Below are 15,765 nucleotides of genomic sequence, written 5' to 3' on the forward strand. Positions count from 1 at the left end.
ATTAGGATCGGAATTGGAAACACAGTGGTTGAGCTCTGTAAAGCACTAATGTAAACACAGCCCGAAGCCACACAGGAACCTCCCTTTTTGAGGGAGTCTTTGCTGGGAGAATGATCGCGGTGGTTCTCTTCTTTCTTCAATGTGTTGTCATTTGCTCATTGCTTTTTAGACCTTTTGGGTTTTTATTTTGGGAATCGAGAGACTTAGAAATATAGCTTTTGGTCCGTGGTTGATTGAGCATGTGAGTCAAATTGATAGATGCCCAAACTGGATTTGGACACTGGGGCCCTTTAGCAATGGAAATTCGAGTTTGCCGTGGTCTGCCAGCCGTGGTTGGCAATGCCTGTCCTGGTCCCTGCTCTTTACTTACCTACGGCATGGTCTAAGGTAAGTATTTAGGTTTCTATACCTTAGTGACTTTCCATAAGATCAGAAGGGATTTTTCAACCCATTTTCTAATCCTTTTGCAAGGGTTAAAAGACCTACATTTATAAAATATTGGAACCAGAAGAAAATCCCTGCCATATAGTCACTGAAAGTTTCTTATCCTAGCAAGAAGAGGAATTCACAGTACGACATCCCAGCCCCTGAAGAAATGAAACCATTTAAGAATGAGAAATTATTTGTACCTATTCATTCCCAAGTCTTTTTTTTTCAGAGCCCCTCATGTGAGAATGCAAATTACTGACCAACCTTTTGATATTTCTTTCAGGGACGCCTGTGTGGTTCTTTGTGAAAATTGCTCCAATTCGAAATGAACAGGATAAAGTGGTTTTATTCCTTTGCACTTTCAGTGACATAACAGCTTTCAAACAGCCAATTGAGGATGATTCATGTAAAGGTGTGTAATTCTGATTGTGTGCTTATATTTATGCACTGTGTTTTTTTTTTTTTTTTATTCCTGTGGTGTGACCCCCCTTCCAGAGAATTTGAGGTTGCCAAGGCAATCTCTGCCCAAAGATCAAGATTTAAACTTTAATTTGTATCGGGTAAAGCATCGTATCATTCTGGAATATATTAAGGGGGAAGAAGAGAGGGGAAAAAAGCTTTGTTTAGGAAAGCATTTGAATCAGTTTTATACCTTTTTAGATTAACCCTTTCCAGTAATGATTAGACAGAAGAAGGGAGGTGGGCACCTCTGGTAGCAGCAGCTTCTTTTCTGGGGTCCCCCGGATAGATGCCGGTCACCCAAATGAGGCAGTCCATGGCTACATTCATCTTATTTGTATGTAAACTTTGTTAAATATGATTGACTTCTTGTATCTCAAGATTGTTAAAGTAGATTTTAACATATCTCTGCCTCTGTGGTTGATTGAGTTAAGTCTTGGCTGGTGAATTCATTGGAAGCTTGGTATTAATGAGGCCAGGGTCTTGAGTGACATTTGCATATGGGTCATTTTATCAACCTGCAGATGGTAGTGCTCACTTCAGCTGTATCACAGGCATGTATTCTTTAAATAACACTGGGGGCCAAGGAAGGAAAGGGCTTAGAATTTCGAGGACAACGGTACTCTTGAAGAGCTTGAGCTAATCAGATACACACGAGGTGGCATGTTATTCCCGGAGGTGTGGGATTCGTGCACATGAGGTAACCTGGAGGCTGTAGCTCCCCTTAGCTGTAGTGCTTCTAGGGCCTGTGGCTGATTTTCCAGCTCCCTGAGAACCATGCTCCTTAAGGTTTCCCGAGATGCACCAGAGAGATCTGAGCGGAGTCCAGGGAGAAGCCAAATGGGGATGTGACAACATTGTGATTGTTAATTGTGCCTAATAGGAGGAAATAAAAAGCGAGATGTGGCTCCTCTCCTGGGCTGTGTCCTCTAGCACTTCTGGAGGCCTGCATTTATAAAGTTCAGAGCACAACACTGTGTATAACTGTCATCATAGTTTTCATCATATTTTTCCTTTTAACTGTCTGATAACCCAGCAAATCAATTGCAGCCTTCCTCTTGGTTTCAAGACGGCAGCAGGTGTAAAGTTTCTCGAAGAGCACCCCAGCCTCCTGCAATCTCTTCTTTTTCCTGCGGGTTTGTGATTCCCCGATTTCTGGATTCTAGCTTGAGGATTTCTCAGTATGATAGTGATTCCACGGTGAAAGACCGACTCGTGATTAAGTATCACCCTGCTACCCTCTAGAAAAGCGCTTTGCTTCTTTAATTGAATAAACTCATAAACAATTAAAGGCCATTAGATATTTTGCCATTTGTCTTTGTTAAGTTTTGTCTTAAAAATGTAAAGAATCTGCAGGTTGGTTGAATCAGGCTGCTTGCCTCTTGCCACCTCTGGAAGGTCTTTGGGTGACATGCAAATGTTGTTTAGTAGGAAAGCCATCCTCAGCAGAGAGCACGCCTCACGTGCCGCCGAGGCTTCTGCATTCGGCTCTCGGGAAATGAACGAGGCCATCAATCAAAGTGAGGCAGTGAGATTCGCCTCGGTTTATTGTCCAGGAAAAAATATGCTCTACGTCATTTAACCTGAGTCAGTGATGCATTTCCTTGCTGATGAGTGTTTGGGTGCACACACACGCACGCACACACTCATGCTTACAAGCACACACGCACGTATGCTTCAGTACTCCCTGTAGGAATGCTGCTAGTGATCGCTTAAAGCCTTCTCCAAGACATGACTTTATAAGTTTGTCCATTTCCGGTGCCACGACAGATATATTTGGACCCTCCCTCCTGTTATGTCACTGTGCCCCTGGCCTCCTTTGAGTGGAGCACTCTACTTAGGACAAGGTCAAATTTTATATTCGTCAGTTTATGGTGGAAGAGCTCTCAAGCTTGTTCATTCTCAGGCCTTGTTCATTGTAAGTCTATAAACTGCAGCTCTGGCTGCAAGGATCGAGTCTAGGAAGATACTCTCCCATGTCGCTGGATTGTTCTTCTGACTTGTCGTTTCTTCTTGGATGTGCTCTCCCATTGGGAGCTTCTGGCAGATTCTAGCTGGGTTTTCAGTGCAGCATCCCAGTTGGCAGTAGGAGTCTTGAGAGCCTTGCTGATCCAAGGTTATTGGGAATTCACTTTTGAGTGGGAAGGGGAGTGTGGCTTATCCAAATCCCCAGAAATCCCCAGATAATTGCTCTTTGGTCTAGGAGCACATGTTTCCCACTATCAGATTCACCCTTTGCTTTAGTCAGCTGTGCTCAAATTGTCTTTAAAAGGAGATTTTGCTCCTTGATCACGCAGTGCCTAACTCTGAGGCTTGGGACAGGGCTGAGTGCCTTGCTAGTGATTGAAGAAGCCAGCGGATGCCTCACATTTCCTCAAAAACAAGCAGCTGTGGACTATTTCAGCATCAGACACAAAGTAACTCCCCTTCACCCAGGCTCTTCTTTGCCCGAGCGTATCAATTCTCAAGCTCCTTTGTAGGAACTATCCAGGCCCCTGACCACCTCATTTTCTCTTTTATGCCCATCTTTTGACTGCTTCCCCTGGTTTCTGATACAAAGTGTCCACGGATGGCGGGAGCCAGGAAATGCAGGTCCGGCTACAGCTCTGTGTGTGTGTGTGTGTGTGTGTGTGTATTTGAAGTCAGAATGAGAGAGTAGATGGGAATTCTTGGCTGAAACGAGAATCTGTAATGTTCCAGGGGTTTCATTTTTTCTAATCTCTTGCTTAATCTGTTTTTTTTTTTTAAGTTTAAATTCAATTAATTAACATATAGTGTATTATTAGTTTCAGAGGTAGAGGTCAGTGATTCATCGGTTTTCTCTAACACCCAGTGCGCCTTACATCGCGTGCCCTCCTTGTGGCCGTCACCCAGTGACCCCGTCCCTTCATCTCCCTCCAGCAACCCTCAGGTTGTTTCCTGTGGTTAAGAGTCTCTTACGATTAGTCTCCCTCTCTGATTTCATCTTGTTTTATTTTTTCCTCTCTTCCCCTGTGATCTTCTGTTGTGTTTCTTAAATTCCACATATGAGTGAGATGATACGGTGATTGTCTTTCTCTGATTGACTTGTTTTCCTTTCTTACTTTCTGTTATTACAGATAATTGATAGTGGCTGCAGGATATTTTTCTCTGTCCTATTCTCCCCTTTGAGCGAGGAGGCTTGGGTACCTGGGTAGAGAAGAATTAGATGGTGAGGCTCAGAGTTTTCTCTCCCCATTGTTCCCTGAAGAGTGAGGTTGAGTCATCCCTCTTGATTTGTCTCTTACCCCACCAAATAATCTCACATTAAAGGAGTGAATTCACTTTTAAAGACTCACGTATTTACTTCCACACAGTAAACTTGAGCCGGATTCAGATCAAAAAAAGAACGTAAAACTTTAGAAGAGATGTTTTTAAAGGCCAAGATTGAGAACGTGTGGGGAGGATGCTCGAGCAAGCTGTTCTAACTGTAGACCCTTCCTCGTATCTCTTTCTGTATGATGTTTGTGAGGCAGTCTTGGAAAAGAATCTGGGCAGTGGATAGAAGCCACAGGTCCCCTTGGCTCCTCCAATACTAACATTTTGTCTGTCTGCCCTTGGGATGACAGGAAGGTGATGATTTAGTGACTCCTCCTTGAAGAAGCCACTCTAGAGTTTTGGTTATTTCTACACTGTTGAGGAAAAGATCAGGGGAGGAGGACCTGAGAATCCTTAGGCAGTGTCCACAGTCCAGTGACTGTCCATCTTGGTCCCCGGTGTCCTCTATTCTCTTACATACATTGGGTTACAGCACTAGGTCCTCTAAGAGAATCTGTGATTCTGCAGATTAGGACCTGCCTGTCCTCACAGTCTCCCCACCAAAGTCAGGACTCCTGCCAGCCATCCTCTGCAACTTCTACTCAAAGCGACTTGGCATTCTTTCCCGGGGCGGGGGCCTGCACGTCAGTCTTGTCTCCGATCCCTGAACTTACTTATCCTGGGAGGAGCTGGAATTTCATTTCATCCCAGAACCCTCTTGTCTGGCTGAGGCAGGATACATGGCTGTGTGGGCTCAAGCAGCCTGATGGGGGTCTCGCCCGCATTGAATTCTGTTGTGTGGTCAAGGAAGGGGGATGTGGTTGTCCTTATGGAGAGTGGAGAAAGGATCCAAGGAGTACGTTTTAGCCAACTGCTGGATTGTACATTGTGTTTTGTTCCTTCTGGCCTTCTTCTGCTTTCATGCCTCCCCTTCCTGTCCACCCCCACTCACCCCAAGGACACCCAGTACCTGTGTGTGCTGGGTAGATACAAGTCAGCCTGAGACCGGGGGGAGTAGAAAAAGAGGGAGTGGGAAGTTCTGCCTGTGGAGGGGCAGTATCCAGGAAGGGCACTCTTGAACCTTATCTTCCTGTGGAAAAGGTCCACTGTGCTTCCCCAAAGGAAAGTCATCCTGAGCGAGGTTCTCATTGGGTAGTCTCCTCCCATTTGGCCTTTCGGACAATAAGAAATTGTTTCCAAGAGGGTTTCTCCTGATGGCTCTGGTCCAAATGGTACCTGATATGGTCCATCATGTTCGTTTGCTTCTACGACATGGTTTTACTCTCATTGTGTGGCTGTCACCCCAGTCCCCCAAACCAGGAACCAAGAGACTGCCTCGGTTGCCTCTTCTTTCTTTCTGCAGCTGTTGCTCCCCGAGTTCTGGGGGTCTTACCCCTACAGCTGTATTCAAGCTCTCCTTGTTGCTGGGCCCAGGCCCTAGGATTGACCACGCATGCAGGACCTCTTGCCTGGGGTCCTGACTGGTCTTTTATCTGTCAACCTTGTTTTTAAAAAGCCTACCATGCTTGTTCCCATTCTGTTTCTCTAAAGTGAAGTTGGTGTGTTTCTTCCTTCCCAACCTATTAAAACTCCTTCCTGGTTCCCCATGGGTTTCAGGATGAAGTTCAAATTTCTTAACCTGTTATCTTGGTTCTTACCACTGACATTCTTCTCCCTGTGGCCCCTGGCAACCACTTTAACATCACTTCAGGCCATGGTCTTCACCCTTTTCCCTCTACCAGCTGTGCCTCTTCCATCTAGCCTTTTAGGTTGTCTTACTCTTCACTGACACATTACTCTGTTTTATGGTTTTTGCCTTCGTAGGTGCTGTGCTTTCTGTGTATAACATCTCTCTTTTTCTTCTTGTGTTTTAATTCCTACTCATCTTTCAAAATTCTGTTCTGGTGTCACTTCCTCTGCCCTAGCCCTAAGCTATGCCTTCTCCGAACAGTCTTGACCATACCATCCTATACTCATGTCTGTCCCAGAACTTAGCTTCCATATCACGGCTTTTTAAAAATTTATCGGGCAGTCTTCCCTGCTGGGGTACATGCTCTTTGAAGCCGGGTTCCGTATCTTATTGATCTTAGTATCTCCAGTACCTAGCACTATGCCTGGCATGTAACAATTATGTTTACAGAATTAATACATGAATGAAGGAAGTTTTTCATCAGGCCCATTAGAAAATATCTATATTTCAGCAAGGAAAACATGGGGTGTAACTTGGAAGAGAACTTATTTCCTTCCTTCAGAACAGGCAGAGCCTGACCATGCTGATAGAGGTGTGATGGAGAATTTTACAGTCTTGGTCCATTTCCCCATCGAACACCCATTCATCTTCCCCTGCCTTCCACTCAGCCAGTGGAGAGCCAGCTCCTTTGAAAGCCCCATTCCTTTAAAGGTTTCAGGGCTAGCCCAGAGTGCTTGAGGCTAGCCAGAGCCTGGGGAAATGCCCAGAGGTCCAGGGATCTTTCTTTTCATCCATTGTGCTAGATCAGCTTATGGACCAGGACCCTGAGCTCCCTGCCGGGCAGGGTCTGGGGTATCTGTCATGCCACCTCCTTCTTATCATCTGTGTCAGAGTTTGGTCGTGGTGGGGGTGTAGTGATGGCAGCGGAGAGGTGGGTTGGACCGAGGGCTTGCAGAGCCCTTGCTGATCTTTTCATGCACAGCTGTGCTTTACCTGATGGAAAAATATACTTTCTGTTCTTGAAAAGCCTTGCAGAATTCGATTGCAGTTTTGTTTCCAGCTAAAAGAGCCTAACTCTGAAAAAATCCAAGTTCAGTACTAGGCTCTTTGGGATTCCTGTTATTTGGGGAACCTCTCACCAAGAGTCCTTCCCCCATCCCAGAACAGCTAAAATATGCCCTTGCTTTCTCCCCACCTACCCAGGGGTATTAGATTCATTTCTTATTCCCCTGGCTTTGGAGATTGTAAGGCACTGGACGGCCATTCAACTAGCTTGTCCTTGCCACCCCTGGAACCAGCTCAGTCTCTGCTAGATCAGACCATGTGTGGGTTGGGAGCAGCCTGAGCCCAGTCACAAATTCAGAGAAATAACTCAACTGTCTGGTATCATCTAGTGGGAAAGCTTTGGGGCAGAGTGGAAAGATCTGGGTTCTAGAATCTTTGTAATTGTCTAGGCATTCTGTGCCTTGGTTTCCCCATTTGTAAAACGGGACTAAAACCTGCCCTACTTACGTCACAAAGCTAAGATTAGAAGAAAGTGAAAGTGCAGGTAAAAGTAAATTGCTACACAACTTTGAGTGTGTCTAGATGCTTTTCTGAGAGCCAGTCTGGGTTGGGAGGAATGCAGAGGAACTCACAGGAGCCCAGGGGACAGTCGGTGTGTGGGTTCCCAACAGTGTAACCAGTGGTGTGAATGTCCGTGACCTTCAGTATGTGATTGAAGCTGTCTTTTCTCTCCTCTGTATGCTCCAGGCTGGGGGAAGTTTGCTCGGCTGACCAGAGCTCTGACGAGCAGCAGGGGTGTCCTGCAGCAGCTGGCTCCCAGCGTTCAAAAAGGCGAGAATGTCCACAAGCACTCCCGCCTGGCCGAGGTAAGGACAAGGGGCTAGCTCTTCGTAAACCTTACTTCCTTGGGTCTGTGCACTAAGAAAAGGGTACAGAACAAGTGCATGGTTTGGAAGGGACCTTCAGGACCCTCAGATTCATGTCTTGGTTGGGTACACATCATGATGTGTGACTTTGGGAAAGTGACCTCAGTCCTTTGACCTCTGGATTTTCCGTTAGGTAAAAGGAGTCTGCAGACCATTCCAGTCCAGCTTATTGAGGTTACATGTGTCAATTCATTTCCTTGAGAGAGTAGGAAAGAAGGTAGAAGTGCTACATGTATGAAGGGGTGTTTATTTATAAACCATAAATAATTTCATTATTTGATCAATACATATTAGAGGAAAACAATAGGAAACAAATAAAAATCACCTGAAGTCCCACTAACCAGATGGCTTTGTTATAATTTTTGTATGCATTCTTTAAGTTTTTGTTAGGTATATCCTATTACCTAAAGAACAATAAATACATTTTTTCATAGTTAATATTTATGAAGTTCAAATGTATCTAAGAATCAATGCATATATTTAATGTGTTTGTGTTACCTTTTCTTCACTTTATATAATCATGAACATCTTTCCAGGTTAATAAAAGTACTTGAATTTATCATTGTTCTGGTAACCTTTGTCATAAGGAAAGCCTGTTGGTGGTGGTATGTTCCCTGTTGCAGGGACAAATGAGTGGCTGGGAAGCCAGGGCAAGGGGGTTCACTAGGTTTAATGCACCCCAGTGATTCTTACCGGTTTTGGTGGTTCTGCATCCAAATTGTGTATTATCTTTGATGGTGCCTGGCCTTCATTTTTCCCACTCAGCCTGGGTGGAGAGTGAAGAGTGTTACCCTTGCACATGGCATGTTTCCGTCTTACCCAGAGATGACAACATAAGCTCTCTGTTTGCCGGCTGATGGCCCTCCGTGCTTGGCCCTTGCTCATATGACTGGGTCATCTCTAGCCTGACTCCCGGCTCCCTAAGGGAGGAATAGCCAGCTTGGTGCAGCTTACGTTCAGGGCTCTGAATATTAGATGGTTCACTACTGGTGATCTTGCGGCATCCCAGAACCTCTGCCAACAGTGGGGATGAGAGCATTCACCTGTGTCACGTTTGAGAAGAAAAGGCACTTGGAAGCATAGCTTTTGGTCCTGATGTGGGCTCAGTACATCATGGAAAGAAATCTAAAGGAGACCTTTTGGCATACAGGCTGAACTTATCCTGTCCCTGCTGCTGCTTTTTGTTAACAAAGCAATCTCCTTTCCTGCTGCTCTCTGCCTTGCTTACTCTTACTCAGCTGCATTCCTGCTGTGTGCTCCTCATGCACACCAGGCTCGCTCTTCTCTCAGATGTCTTGTGTGGCAACTCCTTCACCAGCTGCAAGTCTTGGTTCAAGTGTCTTTTTCTCTGGGGGGCTACCTGCATCAGTCAGGGTTCTCCCAGAGAGAGAACCACAAGGCTATTTATATATTCAGAGATTTCTTGCAAGGAGTTGGTTTATGAGACTATGGGGACTGGCTGGGTGAGTCCAAAATTCGTAGGGCAGCTTAGCCAACTGGTAACTCTTGGAAGGATTCAATGCTAAAGTCCACAGATGGTATTTATGCTTCCTCTGCTTTGCTCTTAAGGCTTTTCAACTGATTAGATGGGGCCCACCCAGATTATAGGGTATAATCTGCTTTCCAGAAAGTTGGCTAAATGTAGATGATAATCACATCTACAAAATTCCTTCACAGGAATGCTTAGATTAGTGTTTGATCAAATAACTGGGTACCGGTGGCCTAGCCAGGTTGACCTATAAAACTAATCATTAGAGTTCACCCCCTGTCATCCTGTCATACACATTTCCTTAAACCATACTCACTCACCAAATAAAGAGACTTATAGAGTCATACTTCCACCTAACATGATCCAGTTATCCTGCATATAACCAAAAATGCCAACTCTTTCCACCGGAGAGGGTGCAAAATCTTTGGGGGATGTTTACTCTTCCCTTTGGTATTCTGTAACTTAAATAACTGAGGTGTAAACTGTTGTTAATACATCTTATATTTGATAAGGGAATAAGAGAGGGAAGAAAATAAAATATTTGCTTAATAGATATATGCAAATATGTATGTCATATATATACACAAACATTCATGAGAAAATAGAAATACTCATACCTCCTAATTCTCTCCTATTCTTTTTCTCCACTTAGTACCTTCTAATATACTATAGAACTTATTTATTTATTCTGTTTGTTCGTCATTGATACATCCCAAGCACTTGAAACAGTGTCTGGCATATAGTAGATGCTTATCATTAGTGGTTTTTGTTTTTTGTTTAAATTGATTGAGTGGATGAAAGAAAGGAAGTGATGTTCATGCTTTTGTTGACCTCCTCTGGCAGAAGTAGTTGCTCATTGATTGGCAATATAAGGCAGACATCTGGGTCCCATTTCAGTGACTAGTTAGCCTGGCGAGAGGCTTATGGATTTTACTGATCTTTTCAAAGAACCAGATTCTGATTTTGTTGATTTTCTCAAAGGATTTTCTATTTCTAATTTTATTGATCTCTGCTCTAATTTTTATTATTACTTTTCTCCTACTTACTTCGGATTTAATTTGCTCTTCTTTCTTTTTTAGTTTCCTAAGGTGGAAACTTAGTTATTGATTTTACTCTTTCTTCTTTTCTCGTATATGCATTCAGTGCTATAAATCTTCCTCTAAGCACTGCTCTCACTGCTCCCCACAAATGGGCACAAGTTCTTTGTTCATTTTCATTTGGTTTAAAATATTTTAACATTTCTCTTGAGAGTTCTTTTTGATCCCATGTGTTATTTAGAAATGTGTTGCTTCATTTTTGAGCATTTTGGGATTGGATAGCTATCTTTCTGTTACTGATTTCTAGTTTTAATTCCACTGTAATCTGAGAGCAGACATATGCTTTCTTCCTTTTAAGTTTGTGAAGGTGTGTTTCATGGCCCAGAATGTGGTCTCTCTTGCTGAATGTTGCAGGGGAGTTTGGGAAGAACATGAATTCTGCTGTGGTTGCATGAAGTAGTTTATAGATTGTGAGTCACATCTGGTTGATTGATCCTGGTGTTGAGTTCAACTACGACCTCAGTGATTTTCTGCCTCCTGGTTCTGTCCATTTCTTGTAGAGGATTCTTGAAGTCACCAACTGGATAGTGGATTCATCCATTTTTCCTTGTAGTTCTCCCAGTTCTTGCCCCACATACTTTGTTATTCACATACAGATTAAGGGTTATTGTTGTCTTCTTAAAAAATCGACCCCTTTATCATCATGTGATACCCTTCTTTATGCCTGATAACTTTTCTTGCCCTGAAGTCTGGTCTGCCAGAAATCAATGTAGTTACTTTTGCTTTCTTTTGAGTGTTAACTTGGTATATCTTTCTTCACCCTTTTATTTAATCTATCTGTGCCTTTATATTTAAAATGGGTTTCTTGTAGACAATTGGATCTTATTTTTTGAGCCATTTTGACAATCTTTGTCTTAAATGGCATACATAGACTATTGACGTTTAAAGTGATTATTGATACAGTTAGATTAATATCTGCCATATCTGTAACTGTTTTCTATATTTTGCCCTTGGTCTTTGTTTCTATATTGTTGTCTAATTTTTCTGCTTTTTTTTGTGGTTTTAATTGAGTGTTTTTTTTTTTTTAAGATTTTATTTATCTATTTGACAGACAGAGATCACAAGTAGGCAGAGAGGAAGGCGGGGTTGGGGAGAAGCAGGCTCCCTGCTCAGCAGAGAGCCCGATGTGGGGCTCGATCCCAGGATCCTGGGATCATGACCTGAGTTGAAGGCAGAGGCTTTAACCCACTGAGCCACCCAGGTGCCCCTTAACTGAGTGTTTTATATGATTCTATTTTCTCTCCTTTCTTGGCATATTATACTTCTTTTACTTTTTTAGTGGTTGCCCTAGAGTTTGCAATATATATTTACAACTAATCTGAGTCTATTTCGAAATAACACTGTACTGCTTCATGGATAGTGCAGCTACTTTATATAGTAACAAAATAATCCTAATTCTTGATTCCTGCCTTCTATTTTTTGTATCATTGCTGTCATTATCCATAAGTGTAGGTAAGCATATATATGTATATATATATATATATGTATATATACACACACACACACATACATATATGTGTATATATATATACACACACACACATATCCATAGATGTATATGTATATACACACATATATGTATATATATAATATTAATAAATATGTATTCATATAGAATTAAACACATTGTTGCTATTTTATTTTGAACAACGTGTTACCTGTTACATCATTTAAGAAAATGAAAAGTAAAAGTTTTTATTTATCTTTACTTTTTCCTTTTCTGATGCTCTTTCTTTGTGTAGATCTGAGTTTCTGACATGTATTATCTTCCTTCTCTCTGAATAACTTCTTTCAACATTTCTTGCAAGGCAGTTCTACAGGCAACAAATTCCCTTAATTTTTTTGAGGCAAAGTCATTATTTCTCCTTCACTTTTTTTTTTAAATGATTTTCTTTATTTGAGAGAGAGAGAGAGAGCAAGAGCGAAAGCACAAATGGGGGAGGGGCTGGGGCAGAGGGAGAAGCAGGCTCTCCACTGAACAGGGAGCCCCGAGTGGGACTTGATCTCAGGACCCGAGATCATGACCTGAACCAAAGGCAGATGCTTAACTGACTGAGCCACCCAGGCACCTCTCCACTTTTGAAAGACAATTTCATAGGGTACAAGATTCTTGGCTGGTGTTTACTTTTTCTTCTTTCAACTCTTTAAATATCTAGTCAGCTCTCTTTTGTTTATGTTTCTGAGAAGTTAGATGTAATTCTTATCTTGGCTCCTAATAAGTTAAGTGGTTTTTTTTCCCCTCAGGCTTCTTTCAGGATTTTTTCTTGACCTTTGATTTCCTGCCATTTGGATGTGATATGCCTAGATGTGGTTTTTTTTTGTTGTTTGTTTGTTTGTTTTGCGGCCCTGTATCCTGCTTGGTGTTCTGTGAGATTCCTGCACCTGGGATTTGGTGTCTAACACAAATTGGGCATAAATTCCTAGTCATTACTGCTTCAGATATTTTTTTTCTGTTTCTCTCTTTCTTCCCCTTCTGGTGTTCTCATTACACACATTACACCTTTGACAGTTGTCCCACAGTTCCTGGATATTCTGTTTTATTTACTTATTCTGTTGGACTTTTGTTACAGGATCTCTCTTCCTTTAGCACCTGTAGTTCTTGGTCACACTACTTGGAAGAATGAAGAGGTAGACCAGACAAAGAGTGGTTGGTGGGCAGCAAGGCAACGTTTATTAAGCACGAGTACAAAGCTCTCAACGAAGGAGGGGACCCAAGAGGCTTGCTGTTGGGAGTTTCTAAGCTTAGGGGTTTTTATGAGCTCTTCTGCAGAACCATCTTAAGCAACCAGGGTGTGCTGAGTTGTAGCAGTCAGGGCTTTGATCATGTATCTGTCTACCTATTAGGTTCATGTCTAAGTGCTGTTGGTTGTTTTGGGCTGACTACTAGGAGCTTTTGTCTTAGCTGCCCCTTGCTCATGATAGTGACAAATGCTCTGTGGCTACTTGTTTTATTTTAGGACATTTTGCAGAAGTCATTTCTGCAAAGTCTGCAAAACAGAATGTTGGTTGGGCCCTGTCTAAGCTGTGAACAGAATGTTAGTGCCGTTGAGGTTAGCTGTCCCGACTCCATGTTTTCTTGTTGGGGACCCTGGCCCTGACTCCCCACTGTCCAAGTAACTCCTACACTTTTTATCTTTGCTTTTTGGTTTTGGAGGTTTCTATTAACATATCCTCAAGCTCAGAGATTCTTTCCTCAGCTGTGCTCAGTCTGCTGATGAGCTCATCAAAGGCAGTCTTCATCTCTGTTTTAGTGTTTTTGATCTCTAGTATTTCCTTTTGGTTCTTTCTTAGAATTTCCATCGCTTTGCTTAAATAACCCATCTGTTCTTGCATGTTACATTTTTCATCAGAGCCCTTCACATATTAATCATAGTTTTAATTCACGGTCTGATAATTCCATTGCCCCTGCCATGGCTGCGCCTTGTTCTGATGCTAGCCGTGTGTCTTCAGACTGTTTTTTGGCTCTTAGTATGACTTGCAATGTTTTGAAAGCTGAACTTGGATGTGCTAGGCAAAGGCTCATGGGTAAGTAGGCACTTAGTGGTATGGGGGTGATGGGTCAGGGAGAGGCAACATTGTATAATTCTATGTTTAGGTGTTTTAGGGACTTTATGCCCCTGGGATGTGAATTTCATGAATGCCTCTGAGTATTTCCCCTACTTCGGCCAAATGAAATATATAGGAGGGCCCAGAACTGGGTATTTCCCTCACTTCCCCCAGGGCAAGGAGGCTCCATGAAACCAACACTTTAGTTCTGGTTATACACTTTGTCCTAAGGGCAGGCCTTTCTGAAAGAGAATAGAATGCTCTGGTGTATTTCAATATAGTTACATTTGTTCTCCTATTCCAGAAACAGGAGGGGATTTTTTCTCTGATTTTCATGGTGAGGATCTGGTACAGCTCTTGGAGATAAAACTCACAAAACCAGCTGGCTCTCCCTGGACTTTGTAACTGTCAGACTTGGCCACACTGAGCTTCCAGAGATTTGCCAGTTTTGGGAATAGGTTTTCCTATCTGGTGCTAGTTTTTGTGGAAGCTTCTTTTCATGGGTTTCTTCTCTGGCAGGTTGTCACTTTTATTCACCTGCCTCCCACTGTAGTTTTTGGTGTAATGATTTACCTGCAGTTTCACTTCTCTGACAGATCTAAGAATTGTCAGTTTGGGGGGTTTGTTCAGATTTTCACTTGTTAGGATCGAGTGACAAGTTCCAAGCCTAACTTCCTGGACTGGAAACTGGAAGATGGCTAGTAAGTTTGAAACAGAGAGAGCTTTGTTCCCTGGCCATAGCTTGCAGCCAGTTTCCTGCTCAGTTTTCTCACTGGTCGGTGCCATTAGCCAAATGGAGATTGAGTACGAGTATGGATATGCCTGGCCTCTCCCCCTTGTAGGAAAAATTTGACACAAAGCTCAAGTGCACTGGAAATAGCAGTTCTGTTTTTTAAATGGATTGCACTTGGTATTTTCAAGGAGAACTTATTTCTCTGTTTGACTATTTTTCCCTGAGCTCTGGCAATGTGGCTTTGGCCCTCACTTTACTCCTTATGTCTCCCTCCTGGACTGATTGTAGGAAAGAAGGAGGCACTTACTATGTGCTAGGCTCTGTGCTTCTTATCTTTAATACTCCGGGCAGCTCAGAGCAGTTTTACAGAGGGGGAAACGGGGCCATAGGGAAGGTCACTAACTTGTTCATGGTCACCCAGCAGGACATGGTGGACTTTGGATTGAGAACCAGGTTTATGTGACTTTAAACCCAACCCATTTCCGATTAGGTTGGTTCCTTCTCTGCATTCTTTTCTTCCCAGTCCTGTGCTGTTATTCAGCCCAAGGTTATTCCAGACCTTCTGGCTTTAGATGAAGTAGGGGTCCATGATCTCCCACATCTCAGGATGGAGAACAAAGCCCACCTTGTCTGCTGTTCTTGGGCACCTGTTCCCTTGCTCTCCGTTTGTTTCAGCATTTGTTCTTTTACAGACCAGTTTATTTTCAGATTCTGAAAGTATCTTAGTCAATATGTACGTCTGGCTGGAGGACTTTTGTCAAGTGTTGAGTTTTGTGGGATGCAGAGGCTGGGTAACACTGATGAAAGAAAAGGGGGAGGAGGCAGCCCTGGGCTGGGGGAGCACCAGACCACAGTGCAAATCGGAGGGAGGCTCTGCAGCAGAGAGGAGTCCCACACAGGGTGGAAGGGTCATGCCTCTCAGCCACTCTCCTGATCAGCCATTGGTAGTGCCTCAGCAAAAACTTGGGGTTTCCATCCCTTAGGAATCTGATAGGAGGCTGTCTGCTACCTGCACCTGCTGCTGGGTAGAGAATCCTCTCCTGAAGTGGGATTTGAAGGGGCACATTTCTGAATTTACTACCATGCTTTCTGCCTTTTTTTTTTTTTTTTTTAAA

The 15,765-nt window shown here is 43.1% G+C and overlaps 1 protein-coding gene across 2 annotated transcripts in view; it reads left to right on the top strand.

Moving 5' to 3' along the window:
* The window catches only part of KCNH1 (potassium voltage-gated channel subfamily H member 1), a 407,094-nt gene that overhangs the window by 49,946 nt on the left and 341,383 nt on the right, over positions 1-15,765 (top strand). For both annotated transcript variants that reach the window (XM_059412951.1, XM_059412952.1), the window contains exons 4-5: positions 713-841; positions 7,607-7,725. In XM_059412951.1, the coding sequence (XP_059268934.1) occupies positions 713-841; positions 7,607-7,725 (248 nt within the window). The remainder of the gene's footprint in view (positions 1-712; positions 842-7,606; positions 7,726-15,765) is intronic.

The sequence above is a fragment of the Mustela nigripes genome, chromosome 10 (assembly GCF_022355385.1).
Source record: "Mustela nigripes isolate SB6536 chromosome 10, MUSNIG.SB6536, whole genome shotgun sequence".
Classification (NCBI taxonomy): Eukaryota; Metazoa; Chordata; class Mammalia; order Carnivora; family Mustelidae; genus Mustela; species Mustela nigripes.